This window comes from Solea solea, chromosome 13, assembly GCF_958295425.1.
Source record: "Solea solea chromosome 13, fSolSol10.1, whole genome shotgun sequence".
In the NCBI taxonomy this organism is placed as follows: Eukaryota; Metazoa; Chordata; class Actinopteri; order Pleuronectiformes; family Soleidae; genus Solea; species Solea solea.
In genome coordinates, this window is record NC_081146.1 from 20,026,191 (window position 1) to 20,043,693 (window position 17,503).

The following is a 17,503-nucleotide window of genomic DNA, read 5'->3' on the forward strand; positions in this document are numbered from 1 at the left end:
CACATCACGACGTCGTTCTGTATGTGAAGGGGCGGGGCAGGACGTCGAGGGATACGGAACAGCTGCAGTGTGTCCGAAGGATGCTCCTCTGTCAGGTGAGATACAGCAGCAAAAATAATGGTAAATAATTGGAATTGAAGACACTCAGATGCTCCTGGGCGTATCCCGCTTTACAACTACATGGAAGGACACCGACGAGAGGATGGAAACAGGTAAGAACGACCCTCACACACAGCACACCTTGAGCTTAACAGCTAGCATATGCTAAAAAACGGACAGTGTGCGCGTGTGTCAGGTTTCCGTAGGTGTTTACAGGCCTTTAAACTGTCTAAAGCCGGGGTTTCAACCGCAGGAACTTTCACCAGGAACTGACGACTTTACCGGGAACTGTGTGCGCTTCCAACGCATTTAAATTGAAGTTCCGCGATAATTTTTTACCTTCCATGCGCGGGGTTCGTACTTTGTGAAAGTTCGGGAACCTTCGGGATGGAGCAGCGCAGAACATTGTGCTCTAGCATTATTTTCTGTCAGCTCGTAAACTCTCCTCACATGATACAAATCCGGTAGTTCATTCATGTTCACTGTTTTGAGATGCGAGTTGTCATGGACATGTTGGGACACACTCCCCCGACCGTCGGACAGTCGACCATTGTCGTCGGGGCGGTGTGTATTGGCAGTCGGTGTTGACAGAAGCCCCTGCTGTAACACCCCGAGTCGGCTTCAGCGTCCTTGTGTGAGAGACGTCGAAGTGATTGGCTGTTAAGCCTCACTCCAGCCAATTAGTGGACAAAAAGGGAAGACATTATGTCTGTGTAGATTTTTATAAACCCAGGTCATATTTCTCCTTAAGTCATCCAAAAGTCCAGTTGCTACTGATTCAATGACTTATGTGCCACATGGAAACCAAGCAAATGCTCACACACACACTTGAGTGGTGAATCAGCTTCTTAAATGTGAATATTTTTAGCCCTAGATGACATAAATAAACACTGAACTTTATGTGTACCATTGTTAATGTCTGCCAGTTTTCCTTTTATAATGATAAGCACAGACCACTGCCTCACAGGTGTAAGTGCTAGTTACTCAAATGAGATGGTTGGTTCTTTGTAATTGGCAATACTACCTTTATGACCTTGACTCTGACAGCCCACTGTTTATTTTGTCTTGGCACAGTTTGCTATTAAGGGATGACTTGATACCATGTTTTTCTTCTGCACCCAGTACCGATATCACAGCCTTGATTATCTACCACGTTTGGACAGATACATTTTTCTCCATCTTTTGAACTTCAGAGCTTATAATAACACATATGTGCTGATGCACATCACCATGACCAGTCATTTTAAAAACATAATGCTCCTACACCAGTTATATTGGCAGAGGTGCGCTGCTCTGTGCCATATTGACGGGTCAACTATACTGGTCACAACATATCGGCTTGCTTATTGTATCGCAGTTTATCCCAAAATATCATATTATCACCCCTGTATCAGATTATGTATCATAATCGCTGGATTCACAGCCCAACTTCATACACTCAACGTTTAGTTAGAAGCTTTCACCTGTTTTACCTTTAACTTTAACTTGCGACCCTCCTGCTTTTATCCCCACAGCATGCGGTGACTGAGGCCTGAAGGCACGGTGTGTCCAGTGGTGGTGGCAGCAGCAGCAGCAGGCATCTTGCTTAGATGAAGGATGAAGAGCCCGGTGCACAGATGCAGGGACGTAGAACATGGCCGTGGGCAGACCGGGAATGGGGCAGGAAGCAGCTTCCTACAGGCTGAGCAGCGCATCCCTATCCCCAAAGATGTTATCACTTCTTCCTCCGCCTCTGCCATGTGGTTCATCAGGGACGCCTGTGGCATTGTGTGCGCCATCATCACTTGGCTGCTTGTGTTGTATGCCGAGTTTGTGGTGCTGTTTGTAATGCTGCTGCCCTCCAAAAGTCTGACATACAGCATTGTGAATGGGACCCTCTTCAACACTCTGGCCTTCCTTGCCCTCGCCTCACACCTCAGGGCCATGTGCACTGACCCTGTAAGTAGGAATTTGTAAGTTAATTGTTCACAAAGCAGACAGGATGACTAGATGTAGTGGAATGATTTCATACCTGTGAACGCAGGACTGCAGATGCAGCTGCAAGCTATCGAACAAAAAAAACAGATGTGCATTACATAGTAATACTATAGCTTTAGTAATGTCATTGCTTTGCCTGAATGGGTGTATATAGCAGAAGTTGGCGTTTGATGGCTGTGTGTGTGTGTTGGGGGAGTTAATTCAAGACAATAACAAAGTGGAAGCAAGGACCAGTATAAATGTGGATGGTGTAATTTTTCTATCACTATCCGTGGAATTGATTTTAACATCATACTGATAAAAGTCAAACGGCTTTTTCAGCTTTTAATTAGACTGCTTTAGCTTGGTGATTAATCAGCTGACAGTTCTAAAAATCTCCTATGTGGTAATGTTTTCTACCAGGGTGCAGTACCAAAGGGGAATGCTACTAAGGAATACATCGAAAGCCTCCAGCTAAAACCAGGGCAGGTGGTCTACAAATGCCCCAAGTGCTGCAGCATCAAGCCGGACCGGGCCCATCACTGCAGGTAGGGCATATAGAGCATATAAACGTTTAGTTTTCACAAACCCAGACCCACATTCACTGCTGCGGTGCTTTAGATGGTGCGGAGTGTCATTGAAATTGTGAAATAGAAAAGTACTCCTCCTCTTGCCTCTTGTTTTTTGTATTCATTTTCTTATTTAGAAAATACTTTATTATTTTTAACCTGCCTTACACATAACTCACTGTTCCTCTGTCTCACAGTGTTTGCAAACGCTGCATAAGAAAGATGGACCACCATTGCCCCTGGGTCAATAACTGTGTTGGAGAGAACAACCAAAAGTATTTTGTACTTTTCACAGTAAGTTCATTGCAACAATAAGTCTCTTTAAAAATGGGTTTGGTCCAAAAGATGGCTGTCAAAGACAAACTCTCCTTGTCTGTTTTAGTCTATGTGCTGCATTGTCCTTCATTGTGTTCTTTGTCTTTTTTTAACCCAGATGTACATTGCACTAGTTTCTCTCCACTCTCTGACCATGGTGGTCTTCCATTTCCTCAACTGCTTTGAAGACGATTGGACAAGTGAGTTAGAACTTTAAGTCCTTAACTGATGTATTCTCAAAATATTCTTTTGCAATGCATTTTAACACAAGTACCATAAATGATGTATATTCTATAATGCTTTATTTAAAACCAAGCTCTATCAATTACAGTTAGGACAGTAAGTGAATATGAACTGAACATCTCCCATTTCCTTCATCTCAAAAGGAAGATATAATGAATGTTTGATTTTTAGTGAATTTGTTAAAAAAAAAAAGGAAAATAGAATGTTACATACCTCTGTCAAGGCTTGCAAGGTCCTACAAATCTACAAGAGACAAAGAAATAGGGAAAAGATAGTAGTTTCAACTGCACCAAAAGACCAAAAACACTTTAACATTTTACAAACTTAAGAATAGAACGTTTATATTATTGTAGTATTGCCATTTCCTCTCTCCAGAAGAGGAAAAATACATTATTTACAGACACTACAGTATGAGTGACACATCAGCGGACCTTGGTAGAAACCCGTTCGACAACTCAGCATGTTATCTTCCTGTTACCACGTCTGCATTGATGTGGCAACTGTTACATGATTTTATTCTCCCTCAACCTGTTTTGTCCATTATCCTGGTTGCAATTGTGCCAAAGGTAATGTTGCATAAACATTAAAGCGCCAATGTTTTTGAATACATTTTTTTGGCATTTTAGTCTCAATATGAAAGACTCTTTTCAAAGAGGTTTACAGTAAACAATAGTATGATATGCAGCAAACATTCATCCCCCGGGAGATCTCTTTTTTGACTTTTCTTTGGAAGCTTCAGTCAGATTTAGTTCTCTGAAAGCTGAGAGACATGTTTGTATTTGGTGGTGCCTCAGAACAGACTATTGAACAAATATTTGACAAGTTGTATGAAAAGATCATCCACTGTATACTACTTTATCCTCTACATGAGTGCTGCGGGACTGCTGTTGCCAATCCCAGATGACAAAAGAAAGGCAGGGTACACCCTGGTCAGGTCGCCAGTCCATTGCAGGGCCAATAGACGAAGAACCATTTACTCACACACCCACACCTACTGCAAATTTGTGGTTGAAAAATGGAAACAGTCTTCTAGTCAGGCAGAAGCTTCCCTGGACTCTCAGTGTATTTCCACTGATATTTCCTGTTTAAATCACTGCTTTTAATTAAAACACTACGAATCAAAGGCTATGGATTTTACCGTTTACATTCATTAACTCTGCCCATATTCTGATACTAAAGCCGCCTGAGCTTGTGACACATGAAGTTACCTGTAGACCAAATAGCTTTGAAGCTTTGCATCCTTATTGAAGTGACTGTGGCATAGTATTTCCTCTTGTTATTCTTTTTTTTTTTTTTTACCCTTGCGCTTCTCTTCCTCCATGTCCCCGCAGAATGCAGCACCTTCTCTCCCCCAGCCACAGTCATCCTCCTCATACTCCTGTGCTTTGAGGGCCTCCTCTTCCTCATCTTCACCTCTGTGATGTTTGGCACCCAAGTCCACTCCATCTGTACCGACGAAACAGTAAGTGACCCAACTAAGTGATGGGCAGTCCCCCTCCTAACCCTTTATTTTTCCTCTTCCTCCCACTTTCAGATTTTCTACCTGCTGCTTCAACTTTTTGCTGTTGAAACACCACTTCAAACATAAATCAAACTGTATCAGCTAAAGCCGAGCTCGCACTTCACAATTTTCAGCTTGATGAGCCACAAAGTTTTGCAAACTTAATGAGTCTAATCGGCTCATTATCAGCACATTATCGGCAATCACTAAAGCTCTATTAGGACAGGATTATTTTTACATGGAGAGGTGGGGTACAGTAATTATTACCAGAGCTTCTCAGTGATTGTGCCATGTCAGTAATCATCACTGGAAGATGCCAGTAAAGATTACAGCGACTTTTACCTGTGGTAAAAAGGTCCGGAAAAATGACCATGGGTAATACTAATCCTGAAATAATACTTATATATACTAATACTTTTTCCAAGCACTTTTCCACAGATTTTCAAGCGTTGAGGCACTATGTTGATGTTTGTCTGCACTTGTGTGATATCAAGAAGCAGAGTAGTATGAACGTGATGAAAGAAGGTGACGGTGGTTCTTTTTGTGAGTGTCTGCCAATGAAGCCGGACACTGGAGCCCACGTTGGCCGTTGTGGCGGCTCTGTGTCCCCTATGAATTGTGGTATTTTTTACTGCGATTTCTTTTCCCATGCAAATTTGCCATTAATAGTACAACAAATAACAGTACTCCACCGCCCCATGTAAAAGTAATCTCATCCAAATGGGCCTTAAGTGTGAAATATTTAAAAACATACCCTGCAGAGACTCGCCTAAAATCACACTAGCAAGGGAAACTAGCAAACCAGCAGAATTATTTCTTGTCATCCCTCAGTAGAGCTGCAGCCTCCTCCTTGTTGATCACTTCTCAACAGTCTTTTCCCCCAAATTTTTACATATTCCATCTTTTTTATTCCCAAATTGTATGTGAAGCACCCAGCCCCCTCCCACCACAGTACAAATCAAGTGGCCTAAACCCTAGCAAACAATAAATTGTCTTTTTAAGAACTGCCCCTTTATTACTTCCTTTCAACATGGATCACAAGTTGTGGCAGATGATGAGTGTTAGCCTGAGTCCTGTGTGTTTTTGAACAATATCAGATAGCTATGAAGTCATTTGCAGAAAGACCATGATCAGCTTATTGAATTAATCAATATTAATTGGACTAGTTTTTCCTGGTTGCATTAAAAGAGAGAGTGAGGTATCTGCTCAGCTCCATCTTTATTTAATCAAGGAGAGAGAGTTTTTACACATGGAGACTGTAAAACACACCAAACACAACATCATTCTAGTAGAGAAAAACCCAGATTATTTCAGAAATGGTCGGACTTTTATTACTTCAGTTGCTCGCCTTCAATTTGGTTTTTCATTTGCTGATTGGGTCACAAAACGCACACCAACTGAAGTTTGGTTATCTCTTGTTTTCAGGGTATAGAGCAGTTGAAAAAGGAAGAGAGAAGATGGGCTAAAAAAACTAAGTGGATGAACATGAGGGCGGTGTTCGGACACCCTTTCTCCTTGTTGTGGTTTAGTCCCTTCTCCACCCCTGAACATGGGAAGGCTGAGACATACCAGTATGTGGTGTGAGAGCTCAGCACGGGGAACGAGGTTCGCCCCAGCCCTCACTGAGCAGACCTGTGGCTTTCTGTCCATCCTTTCACTGTTAAACATAATTTACATGATAGGGCTGTCACTTTTCCCCAAAATCTACTTTGAAGGAATTTTACACTACATACGGTTCCTTAAAGGATATTCAGATATTTGCCGTACATGCAATGACTGTTGGAATAAGTCATGTTAGGTTTAAGTCTTGTTGCATTGCCTGTGGAGACGTACTCAGGTGGAGCTAACAACTGAGCTAGGTAAGCAGGTCTAGGGCTGAAACAATTACTTGTCAACTATTTTGAGAATTGGTTTGAGGTTTTGTTTTTTTGTTTTTTTTACCTTCTTAAATGTGAATATTTCATTATTTCTTTCATAATCATAATAGTTTGTGGACAAAGTGAACATCATTATCACGTTTGAAAAACACTACGGATCTGAAAGTATCTAGTATCTATCTGAGAGTATCTATCTGCCGATATCAGTCATTTCACACCTTTTAAACTATAAAGCAACACAGTTGTGCCATTTCAAGCTATTTAAAACACAGAACTCCAATATGTAACGTATTATTTTCCCATAACAGCCCAAAAATTACTCAGCTAAAATGCTGCTGCTGATTTTTATTTGCATCTGATTGTACCACATTTTACATTTTTTATCCAGTCCAGCTATTTTGACCAGTATCAGACCGATACAGAGTATGGTATCGGCTCATCCCTAGTGTACAACCCAAAATACTCTCACATACGTGGATCTCAGGCCAATCTGTACTCACATCGCCCTCTGTTGCACCACGGGGTAATTACTTCAGGCGGTCTGATAAGCTTCCAGTCTGTATATTTTCAACTTAAATGTGATTTAAACTTTTCAGGTTCAAACTCTCCCTCCTAAATTGAAGTAGATATCTGAATTTTGGATAAAAAAGCGACAGCCCTACCCAACACACATTAGCCATGGGCAGCTTTTCACCTTTCAGTGTTGCCAAACAAATTGTGCTTTACATTCAATGTTTTGTGTTGCCTTCAGTAACTCAAGTTACAGAGTTGAAGAAAGAACTTGAGTTTGTGTGTCCTGTTTGCAAACACTGTGATGAGTCGGTCTTTTTCTGAACTACTTTCTGTTGTAGCAGAAGCGCCACCTTTTTCCCTGTGTTTTCTTTTGTTTTCCACTCGAAGGGTTGCTTAAGGTAAATTATATAAAAAAGTGTATTTATGTATACATTTCAACTGCTACCTCATTTCAATGGATGAGTAGGGAATATCCCTTTGTACCACATTTTATGATTAAGCTTCACTGTCTACGGTTCAATCCTTTCATCTTTGCCCTTTTAAATTATACCCAAATAATTTGATTAGCGGCTGCTGGGACTCAGACGGTTAAAAAGTTTTACTGACTCATCCTTTGAAATTAAAAAAAATTAGTGAGTTCAAATGTGGAACCCCCCATTTTGGAGAAAGTCTTTGCCTGTGTGCAGGCATGTGTGTGTACACTTGTATTTATATCTTTGTGAGGACATTTTGACCTTGTGGGGACATTTTGATTTTGTCTGGACTCCCCACAACTTTAAAATGCTTTTTCAGGGTTAAGACTTAGTTTTAGGTTAGGGTTTGGCATTTGGTTAGGGTAAAGAGCGAGGGAATGCAAACCTGTCTTTGTGAGGACATTTGACCTTTTTGAATTTTTTTGTCTGGACCCCCCCACAACTTCAAAAGGCTTTTTCAGGGTTAAGACATGGGTTTAAGGTGAAGGTTAGGCTCTTCGTTGTGATGGTTAAGGTTAGGGTAAGGGGCTAGGGAATACATTATGTCTATGAGGTGTCCTCACTAAGATATAAAGACAAGTTTGTGTGTATGTGAGGGAGAGATTTGCTGGCAGTGAAACAGCCCCGGAGCCATGTGGTGTTTTGATGTTGTTAGCGTGTGTGGGTGTGTGTGAATGATAAACACACCGTCTTGGCTTTCAATTAGAAAACTTATCAAATCCTAGTGGTGTTAAAGGGATAGTTCTGGGTTTTTTTAAGGAAAGGAACACGGTTAACACTTTGTTTTGCTGTGAACGGGGACTTCTGCTACACTGAGAAAATATGGTGCCACGGGAATGGGGTGTCTGACGGTTAACGGCTGAAAATATTCCCAATCTAGTGTCCATTTAGAAGGTTATCAATCTTCATTTACGTTGCTCTATGACGTTTTTCTCAGCTCTCCCTGGTCACAGCATAATAACGAGTCTCAATCTCCTCCCTCCAAACAGGCATTGGGCTGAATGCTGTTTATATAAGTGTGTTTTAATCCCCTCTTCTTGAAAAAATCCTTTAAATGGAAGTATTAAAGAAAAGAACCATCTCATATTTTTTATTTTGCAGCAGTGGGGGTTTTAGCTTGACTGTATTTCCCAGTTGTTTTTTTTATTTATGTTTACACAGCTTCTTAAAAGGTTGATTGGCTCTGTGTGTGTGTTTATCACTTCAGAACTTTTCCTGTGTGAAATGCTGTCTGTTCTACAGTGTACAATTTAACTCTCCTCTTCTGTGTTTACTTGATATTTTATGTCTCTGGTATCTGAATGCATGGCACAGGCGAAGGCGATTAAAGTCATGTATGTATTTATGTGAACTGCTGGTTCCATGTTGGAGAGTTGTTTTTTTTTAAAAAAAAACATTTGAATCATTTCCAAATATTCTGAAGATATTTTCAGCACATGCGCAGAGAATAAATATTTCTCAGTTGCAACACAAAGTGCTTTCCTTTGTCTTTACTCGGTTTTTCTTTACTTCTCAAAGTTTGAATAATGTTTACCAAAAGAACAAAAGTCTCTACTTCCTGTGCATCAGTCATTTTCCCTGTTTTACCTCTCTCACATTTTCCTCATCTTTGTCTTCTGTTCAATCCCACTTTGCCATGTCCATGTGAAATGTTCTCTCCACACTCATGCATTCGCTTTGGTTGATAACTCACTCTGTGAAAGCCTTTTCTGAAGCAGACCGCTCTTAATAACTGTGACACAGAGGTAAGCTTGGAGCAGAGGTCACAATAGTCACATCACATCACACGCATGCAGATTCGACTCCGAACGCCAAAATGCAAATTACCCCACTTTTTCTGTTGTCGTCGCTGTTTTAAATTCAACCAAAACATGAATGAATGAATGAGTGAGTGAGCCCTGTGATACCTGCACTGTTATTTCTTTTCAAATGTTTGTCATCCATTGGGTTTAATCATTTATATTTTTAAAGTGCATGCATGAGTACTTTTGTGCTTTGAGTAAATCTTGGGTATGTTTCTTAGAAAACAAGTGAAGCTTTTGCTCAGATTTTTTTTGGAATATGGCCAGATTAACAGATTACTAAAATTGGCTGTCATCATATATATTTTCTTTTTACAGGATTTCATTTTGAAGTGTTAACTAATTTATTTTTGGCTTCCAGACACAATTTACTGCTGCTATTGAATCCAAAAAAATTCTCCCAACCATTATTTCTCAGATAGTCTGACGGGTTACTCTGTTCAGAGCTTAAAATATTGATATTTGAGACCAGCGTATTGATAACCACCAGGGTCAGGACACAGATACAGTGTACTGCTGTATTGATATTTTGTCCCTTTTATTTTCCAGCTGAATATTTCTCACACTTCGTAGAACCTACCGAGCCTCAGGTGTTTTGAACATAATGAAGGTTTCAAGGCTGTTTTTAGTCTGGATAGTTTCACTTGTTTCTGAGAAAAGAGCCCAAAAAAGCATAGTAATTATGTGATTTTTTTGCCATCAACTGTGCCATATGTGTGATTGACTTATGCATGTTGTGCCGATACACACCCATTGTCGTTTATTTCTGGCTCGGCTCCTTTCACCTCACAGCCTCCATGTGTCTTTTTTCCAGGGCATAGAGCGTCTGAAGGGTGAGACAGGGAAGTGGGTGAAGGTGCCGTGTTGGGAGGCCATGCAGGTGGCATTTGGAGGCCCGTTCTCTCTGTCCTGGTGCAGCCCCTTTGCAGGGCTGAGCTGCAAGAAGAACACTGCAGAGCATGTCACTGTTCCGCAGGGGGAGATCATTGAGGAGGACGTCATCGAGATACCACTCAACTAGCACCGCCTGCAGTCAGGGGGACATTTCGTCTCACGGTGGAAATTCTCTTCAGGAATATTATCAAGATCTCTGTTTCCAAGGATTTCTGCGATGCAAGAAACTACCTGGACCTAGAATTTCTAATGTTGGTTGCCAAACAAGAAGTAAGCCTGATTTCTAGTCAGCAGACTTGGGCCTTTTATTCACACTTTACCTGCATGCTGTCTTGCTGCCACGGAAATATACCTAAAATGGAGAAGATGACCTAGAGCATGTGCATTAATCTATTAGGATTAAGGGTTAGGTTAGTGTTTTGAGACTTTTTTTTTTTTTAGATATTTCTGATACCCGTCTTCCAAAAAAACAACAGGTTTTAGGGCTCCGAACATTAAAATCCATTTAGGATCACTGCTACATGTTCTGAGCTCCTCTCAGATGAGAAAGGACACGCACAGGTGATTGGATCTCTCCATCTCTTAAATGTTCCACTCACTGACACACATTTAATTGCATTTAATAAACTCTTTCCACCAAAGACACCTGTACATTTAAACAATATTAACTGCTCTTCCAGTTCTGTCAATGTTCTAATTTAAGAGTATTTAACTCGGACACTGTTCCATGAAACCAGCATGAGGGAGCACATAGTTACACACTGTTTTAAATGTCCAATTATTTTTTTACATTGTATTGTAATTGTACAGAGGAGAATAACAATGTATCTCATAATAATTGATGTTTTCCTTCGTCTGGTCCACATTATAAGATGAGTTTTATTCTGTAAACTGATGCTGCTAAACCTGCAGTGTTTCTGTTTTCTGTAATATTGAAGCTATCTCAGGAGAACACCACTGACACAGCAACACCACTCTGTGGATTTAAATTCACCTTGTGCCTTATCTGACTTCCCATGACATTACTTTGCCTCTCACTCACTTTAACTTTGGGATCTGTGTCAGAAGTTGCCATTTTCTTCCCTGTCACTCGTTTGGTCAACAAATGTCCTCTTCACTATGAAGACATTTCCATGTACTTGAGTGAAAACAATGGTCTAAGGGCTTTTTTTTAAAAGTGTTTTAATGTTGTTACTGTTAATGTATAATGGACATCCTGTTTTATCATGTTTACATTATTCCAATAACCTGTGTTGTGTGACTGTGGGTTTCATTTTTAAATTCTAAAATAAAGTTTTTTTTAATTAAATAACTACATTTACCAAAGACTGGCTGTTGATTCAGCTTTTTATTTTTAGTGATTTTGCTCTGCAATTAACTGATTTAGAGTTGAGTTTGTGGACAGAACAATACATTTAAATTTAAGGGTGAAACTCTGACATTTTTGACCATTTTCAGAGACAAATCTTTTGGTTAATTGAAAATGAACAGGTTAAAGTTTCAACATTTTCACACAGAGCAGCAGAGAGTAAGTCGAAATTGAAGCAACTGGAGAAAACCCACATGAATCTGCAAACTCAAAAGGACAGACCAGGGTTTGAACCTGGCACTTTCTTGCTGTGAGGCAACAGTGCCAACCAATGTTCAACTATGCAGGGCTAATGTCAGTAAATGTATGTAGTTTAACACTTCTTGTCAAAGAATAATCAAATACGTTTCTAGCAGATGATAGGTTTTGGCTCTACACAAGAACTAGGCAAACCTCTCCTTTATTTGGTGTTTTACTGCAGTTGGCATCTGGAATGTTGCATTACTGCATACAAGGAAGAAGAAGTATAAACAGACTTTTATTTAATTACATTGTAGGAAATCTTAGCAAGTGAAAAGAACATGATGGGACATTAACTTGTGAACCTGCACCTCACTGAAGCCCCCAAACCAAGTCTTAACTTTGAAAAAGCCCTTACTGTCCTCACTTTATGTGGTTTATACATTTTTGGTCTTATCAAAGTCATTCATACGCCAAGACTAATTCCTTAAGTCACTTGTCCTTTTTGTCCTCCACCTGTGGGTGGGTCTGAGTTGTGGATCCATGAAGTGTCAGCAGTCCACACAGAGTGAGACTGATGCCCAGCCACCATAAAGTCGCATGGGTCTCTCCAAAAATCACCCTCCCCAGTGCAGCCTGGACACACAAACCAAAGAGGGTTGGGTAAAATGGAGGCACAGCACGACTCAGAGTACATGGACATAACTGGGGGATCGGAAGCCAGCTTACCGAGGAGATGAAGTTAGCAGCGGTGGTCGTGACTGTAGCTCTGGCTGAGGAGGAGCAGTGATGGAGAGCCTTAGAGAAGAAGGTCCACATGACAGCATTACAGGTGAACAGCAGCGCTCCACACAGCAGCCGCAGGGGGATGTGGAGCTGGAAAACAAGTCAGAGGGGGAAAGTGTTTACTTTGACTGACATCTACTTTTGAGTATTTTCTTTTGTTTATAAATGGACAACATACACTGTTTGCGTCAGTATTTTTAGAGCCCCTTATTCGTCTCCAGAATTGATTCAATTACTGCCTCCTGCTGGACTTTATCATGCTTACAGTTAGTTTATGTTCTAGTTCCAATCAATCTTTAAAAAAAAACAAAAAAAAAAACATTAGAATTTGTTTTTTTTAATTTATATTTTGCTTTAGAGACCACAATTGAATGACAGCCAGGACACTTCCTCATGTTTTTACCACTCAAGAGGGAACTTTAGCATGTGTCTTGTGACACAAGGAGACACTTTAGTGCACTTTGTACATTAGGACACCTGAGGGGGGCAATTGCCCCTGTCCCCCCGCCCTTGTGTACGCCACTGAATTTGTCCTATGTGCAAAGTTTACTTTAATGCAGGATGAGTTGGAAGAAAAATTGTAAGTATATCTTACCCACTCACAGTCGGTCCTTCCTCTGTTGGTTTCAGTCCAGCTGTCCACCGTTGACTCGCACATTTCTCTCAGATAATCTGCACCGAGAGACAGTTTGGCAGACAACGAGGCGACGGCGCTTAGAAAGCCAGCTAATAACGCGTAAAAAGACCCGGAGAACATACTTAAAAAAACAACGTTATGTCACATGTAAATGTAAGGAGGTGTATCTTTTAAATGTTAACATTTTAAAGTTAGCCACGCAGCTACAACCCCAGGCTTTCGGGTTATTTGAAGACAAAAATCATGATTAAATCAAGTTCTCTTCCGTAAACACCGCTGCTTCCGTCTCACAATCACAACGAAACAACTCCAGGAGTCATGTGACACATTCGTGACGGCGCATCTTGATGACGTTTGATAATTTTAGCTAATCATGCTAACTACAACCTGACTTGGGCCCTAGTTTTTGATATAAAACGAGTTGTAAACACACTTTCACTTCACACAACTGTCCCCTCAACAATAACAGACATGTTGTTGAATTAATATGTTTATGAGGACTGGATGCAAAAACGTATAAACTTACGAATATCACATATTTAGCATAATTAAAATGCTATACAGAGCAGTAGCAACGTTTTGAAAAATAAAAACGCAGCCAAAACATTAAAACAAATTATATTAAGCAATTACATTGGAAGATATTAGTTATGTCTTATAGGGTAAACAAGAAATGAATTAACAAAAAATATGGACATGCCAGAAAGTAAACCTGGGAGGGAAGTGTTTTTTGTTTGATTTATTCATTAATTTTGTACACCCTTGCTTGTTACTTATGTTTTTCTTGTCTTGTATGTTGAGTATACATTTGTATTAAAAACATTGTTGAAAAAAGAGCATAATTATCAAACTAACAATCATTAAAAAATTAAAAATAGTAAATAAAACAAAGAGTAAAAGATAAAGTGGAACCTAAATAAGCAGACCAGGTCAATGTTTGGTTTCACCTGTAAAGTTAGCGTAATGGAGTTGAAGGGATATTTAAAAACTTGTTTTATTTACTAGATAGATACATTTAATGAATTTAAGTGGATAATTGCTTGCTTGACAAATGTATTCATACATGTAATGTAAATTGGATCAAAGAGCAACATTTTACAGTTTAATTTTGCATATTATGTTGATACCCCATTTGCCTTCATGGTCTACGGAGAAATTTTAGGCTAAAGAAAAGCACAAATAAACTAATGTGTTCAAAATCACACCTGAACTGCACACTTTTTAACAACTAAAATAACATTTTAAAAAATCAGTATCAAATCCAGTATAGGCTGACCATGTAGGAGCAAAGTAGTAGTATTTACGAAGCTAAAATATATCAGAACTTGTTATTTATTAAAAAAAAATCCTCAAAGAAAGTATTAACTGTTGCAGCAAATTAGGACATTGACTGGAATGTGGTGAAGCTGCTTTTTCACGACAATAGTACAATAAATAAAAAGACAGGTGTTAATTGAACCCCTTTATTCAAAAAAGGCATGTTTCATTCGCACACCTGCATCGAGTTCATTACAATTGATGGAGGAAAACCTCAAAAAATCAACACAAAATAAAATCTTTGCACTTCATGATAGGACGCTGCCCTCACTTAAGTCATCGCAGCCTCCACTGTCCATGTAATAAATACACCCACCGACTTTCCCCCAGAGTTGAGCTCTGGGGGGAAAAAAAGTGATTTGTTTTTCTTTCTTTCTTTTAAGGCTGAAATGCTGTCCTCACAGTCTGGATTGTCTCGTGGTGGTATTCTTCAGACTTAAGCTCACAACAGAATCGCGCAGGAACGATATGTTTATAATATCTTTAAGAAACAAAAAATAAGGCAGGACGAGTAACCGAGAAGTTTGTTTAGGAGAAGAAACTCTGAAGATGTTGTACGACGGGGACACAAATGAAAGAGAAAATGCTGCCAATTAGTAAAGGTAACTTTATGTCCACCTTCTGTATGTCTCACTCTCTCATGATGCATCCTGTGAAATGACATGCAGTGCTGTTTTTTAATTAAATACAAAAAGAATTGAAAGATGACAGATTTAATCAGATGAGCCTTTTTTTTTTAAGTGGTTAAATTTAGTTTAGTCATCTACATGTATAAGTACCTCACACAACCCCAACTCAGAAATCCCAAACTAACCCTTAAATGTTATACCCACTTCGATTCAGTGGTGGCGAAGGCTCTCTGTGGTTCATCATGTACAAATGTCCCAGACGACAATGACATCATTCTAGTTTTACTACACTTTGGCTGGTACTTTCATCAGCAACTGGAAACGCAGTCGTCAAGCGATTACGTGTTCAGTCAGGGCTGAAAACAGGCCAGCTCTTCAAGTCATATTTACTATATATCGTTTGGCGACGTGTGGGAGATATAGTTTTAATAATAATAATAAATGACAGGGTATTTTAGCTACTTCTGCTCTGATTCTACTTTAAAATAATTTTGCGAGTCCTCCAACTGAACTCCTATACATACTCATAACATACAAACTTACTGGAAGTCATTTAACCGAGGCTAAAATCTAAAGTGAGTGTACTCAACATGTTATTGTTTGTGAGTGAGCACCCGCAGCCTGTAGACTGAGTGGAAGACGACGCAGGGAAAGTGTTTGTGTTTCTGTGAACATCATCATGTGGGGGGGGGTTTCCGTCTCTAATATTTGATTTATAAGGTCGTTTAAAGCCCGTTTTAACAACAGCTCATCATTCCTGCTTTGGTAAGAGCTTGTTTAAGCAACCACAGAGAGACACCGATGGCAAAAAGCTGCACCAAATAGGAATTATACTTTAAAAGCTGGGGTTAGAAGTGCATTTCTGCACTTTACCTTTAGCCTCCGTTTACAACGTTAGGTAAAACTGCCCCATGATGGGAGACTTCAGAGTGAAAGGGTGCGGATCACTTATCAGTTGCACGTACACGTCTCCCGTTGTGGAAAAGGCGCCATTCCAGCATCGGCAATAACTGCCTACACTGTACAGCAACCTCAAAAGTCTAAAATAGAGTCGGGAGAGTAAATGAAATAATTGTAATTGAAATAAAAGTGTCAATAAGGACGGAGCATTTCACGAGATGACTGCAGATCATCTGTCACATATCACACGCGTGTGTCCGTGTTAAGGCCCGTACATACTCCGGGCCAGAACTAACTGTACCGGCCTTTAATCTGGGCAGAGGTGAGCACAGAGAGCCTCCATCCCAAAAATGTTACTATTTAATAACAATGTGGAGATGACACTCACCATGTTAAAACTATTTATTTTCTTGCAATCCTGCCTACTGCAGCTTTAAGTAGTCTTTATAGTCTACTTTTAAAATAACATGTGCCATCATCGCAGCGGTACGAGGTCGGCTTCTCCTTAACGGCACAGACCGTGTGTGCACACATGCAAACTCCTGTTGGTTAATGGATTCTAAGGAGAAAGCAAAAGAAAACACAATAAAAAACCGACGTGAGTGGATTCATGTTTTCAGCCGGGTTCAAACTGAGGAAGCAGGGCGGTGGACGGGTTAATGTTAGAACGACAACAACAAGGGGGAAGAAACCATTTCAGGCCCCCCCCTTTCCCCTCTTTAAAAACAAAAGCACCCTTTGTCTCAGTGTGAGCAGGTGTAAGGGGTCGCGGCGCTTGGTTTGTGACATGGTTCGACAGTGCTGTGTTTTCTGTGTGTGTGTGTGTGTGTGATGCATAGAGCAGTCCCCCACCCAGAACATCTTATCCCACCCCCTCCGTCTGTCAACCCATCACTCGCTGCACTTTCAAGTACAAAAAAAAGAAAAGCAAGTCTAAGGTCACAGCTCCTCAGGTTAAAAACCAGTGCATGGAGAATCTTGCACGAGCCGACATCCCCCGCTTTCCGCCTGCTTCACCCCAGTTATTCGGCCCAAAGGTTAGCGGGGGTTTGACATGTTCTCCGGGATGACAGGAGTCTAGAGAGGCCCCGGTGTTTCTCATTCATCTTGATTGGTGGATTTGCTTTGTTGCTGCATGTTTATATTCGTTTTTCTTATTTTTCTTATTTTTTTTTTCTCTTTTTTTTTTTACTGAAAGTACTGTACGATTTTGTTTCCACTCTACCGTCCACACTGTGTCTCAGTTGTTGTTGGTGGGCTTTCTATAAAGACTTCTTGGTCTGTTTCTTGCCCTTCTTGAGGGACAGCTTGTTCCTGATGTATCCACGCTTCCTCTTGGCCGTCTGCAGAGGGAGAATAGACGAGACATATACATGATTAATAATAATAATAATAATGAGACGCACAAAGCACATACAGATGGAAACGAAATGAGCACCCAGC

At 40.2% G+C, this 17,503-nt stretch overlaps 3 protein-coding genes across 5 annotated transcripts in view; 1 reads left to right on the plus strand and 2 right to left on the minus strand.

Moving 5' to 3' along the window:
* The first annotated feature begins 32 nt into the window (after positions 1–32).
* On the plus strand, positions 33–10,890 carry LOC131471155 (palmitoyltransferase ZDHHC3-like). 3 transcript variants are annotated; one of them, XM_058647515.1, is made up of 7 exons: positions 33–95; positions 1,614–2,037; positions 2,479–2,603; positions 2,822–2,918; positions 3,058–3,139; positions 4,514–4,644; positions 10,163–10,890. In XM_058647515.1, the coding sequence occupies exons 2-7, from the start codon at positions 1,696–1,698 to the stop codon at positions 10,367–10,369; spliced, it is 984 nt and encodes a 327-aa protein (XP_058503498.1). In that variant the 5' UTR covers positions 33–95; positions 1,614–1,695; the 3' UTR covers positions 10,370–10,890. The 3 variants fall into 3 exon arrangements, with proteins under 3 accessions (XP_058503498.1, XP_058503499.1, XP_058503497.1); XM_058647516.1 differs by lacking the exon at positions 10,163–10,890 and adding an exon at positions 6,109–9,744 and having other exon boundaries at positions 51–212; XM_058647514.1 differs by having other exon boundaries at positions 55–212.
* Positions 10,891–11,995: 1,105 nt separating this feature from the next.
* LOC131471157 (transmembrane protein 42-like) lies at positions 11,996–13,506 on the minus strand. Its single transcript, XM_058647519.1, has 3 exons — positions 13,173–13,506; positions 12,521–12,667; positions 11,996–12,427 (listed from the first exon to the last, which is right to left on the minus strand). The coding sequence occupies exons 1-3, from the start codon at positions 13,332–13,334 to the stop codon at positions 12,284–12,286; spliced, it is 453 nt and encodes a 150-aa protein (XP_058503502.1). The 5' UTR covers positions 13,335–13,506; the 3' UTR covers positions 11,996–12,283.
* A 1,157-nt stretch (positions 13,507–14,663) lies between these two features.
* Positions 14,664–17,503, minus strand: part of LOC131471235 (dolichyl-diphosphooligosaccharide--protein glycosyltransferase subunit STT3B-like) — a 58,757-nt gene continuing 55,917 nt past the window's right edge. Inside the window, exon 16 of the mRNA XM_058647677.1 lies at positions 14,664–17,403. Coding sequence (XP_058503660.1) covers positions 17,323–17,403 — 81 coding nt within the window. The 3' untranslated portion in view covers positions 14,664–17,322. The remainder of the gene's footprint in view (positions 17,404–17,503) is intronic.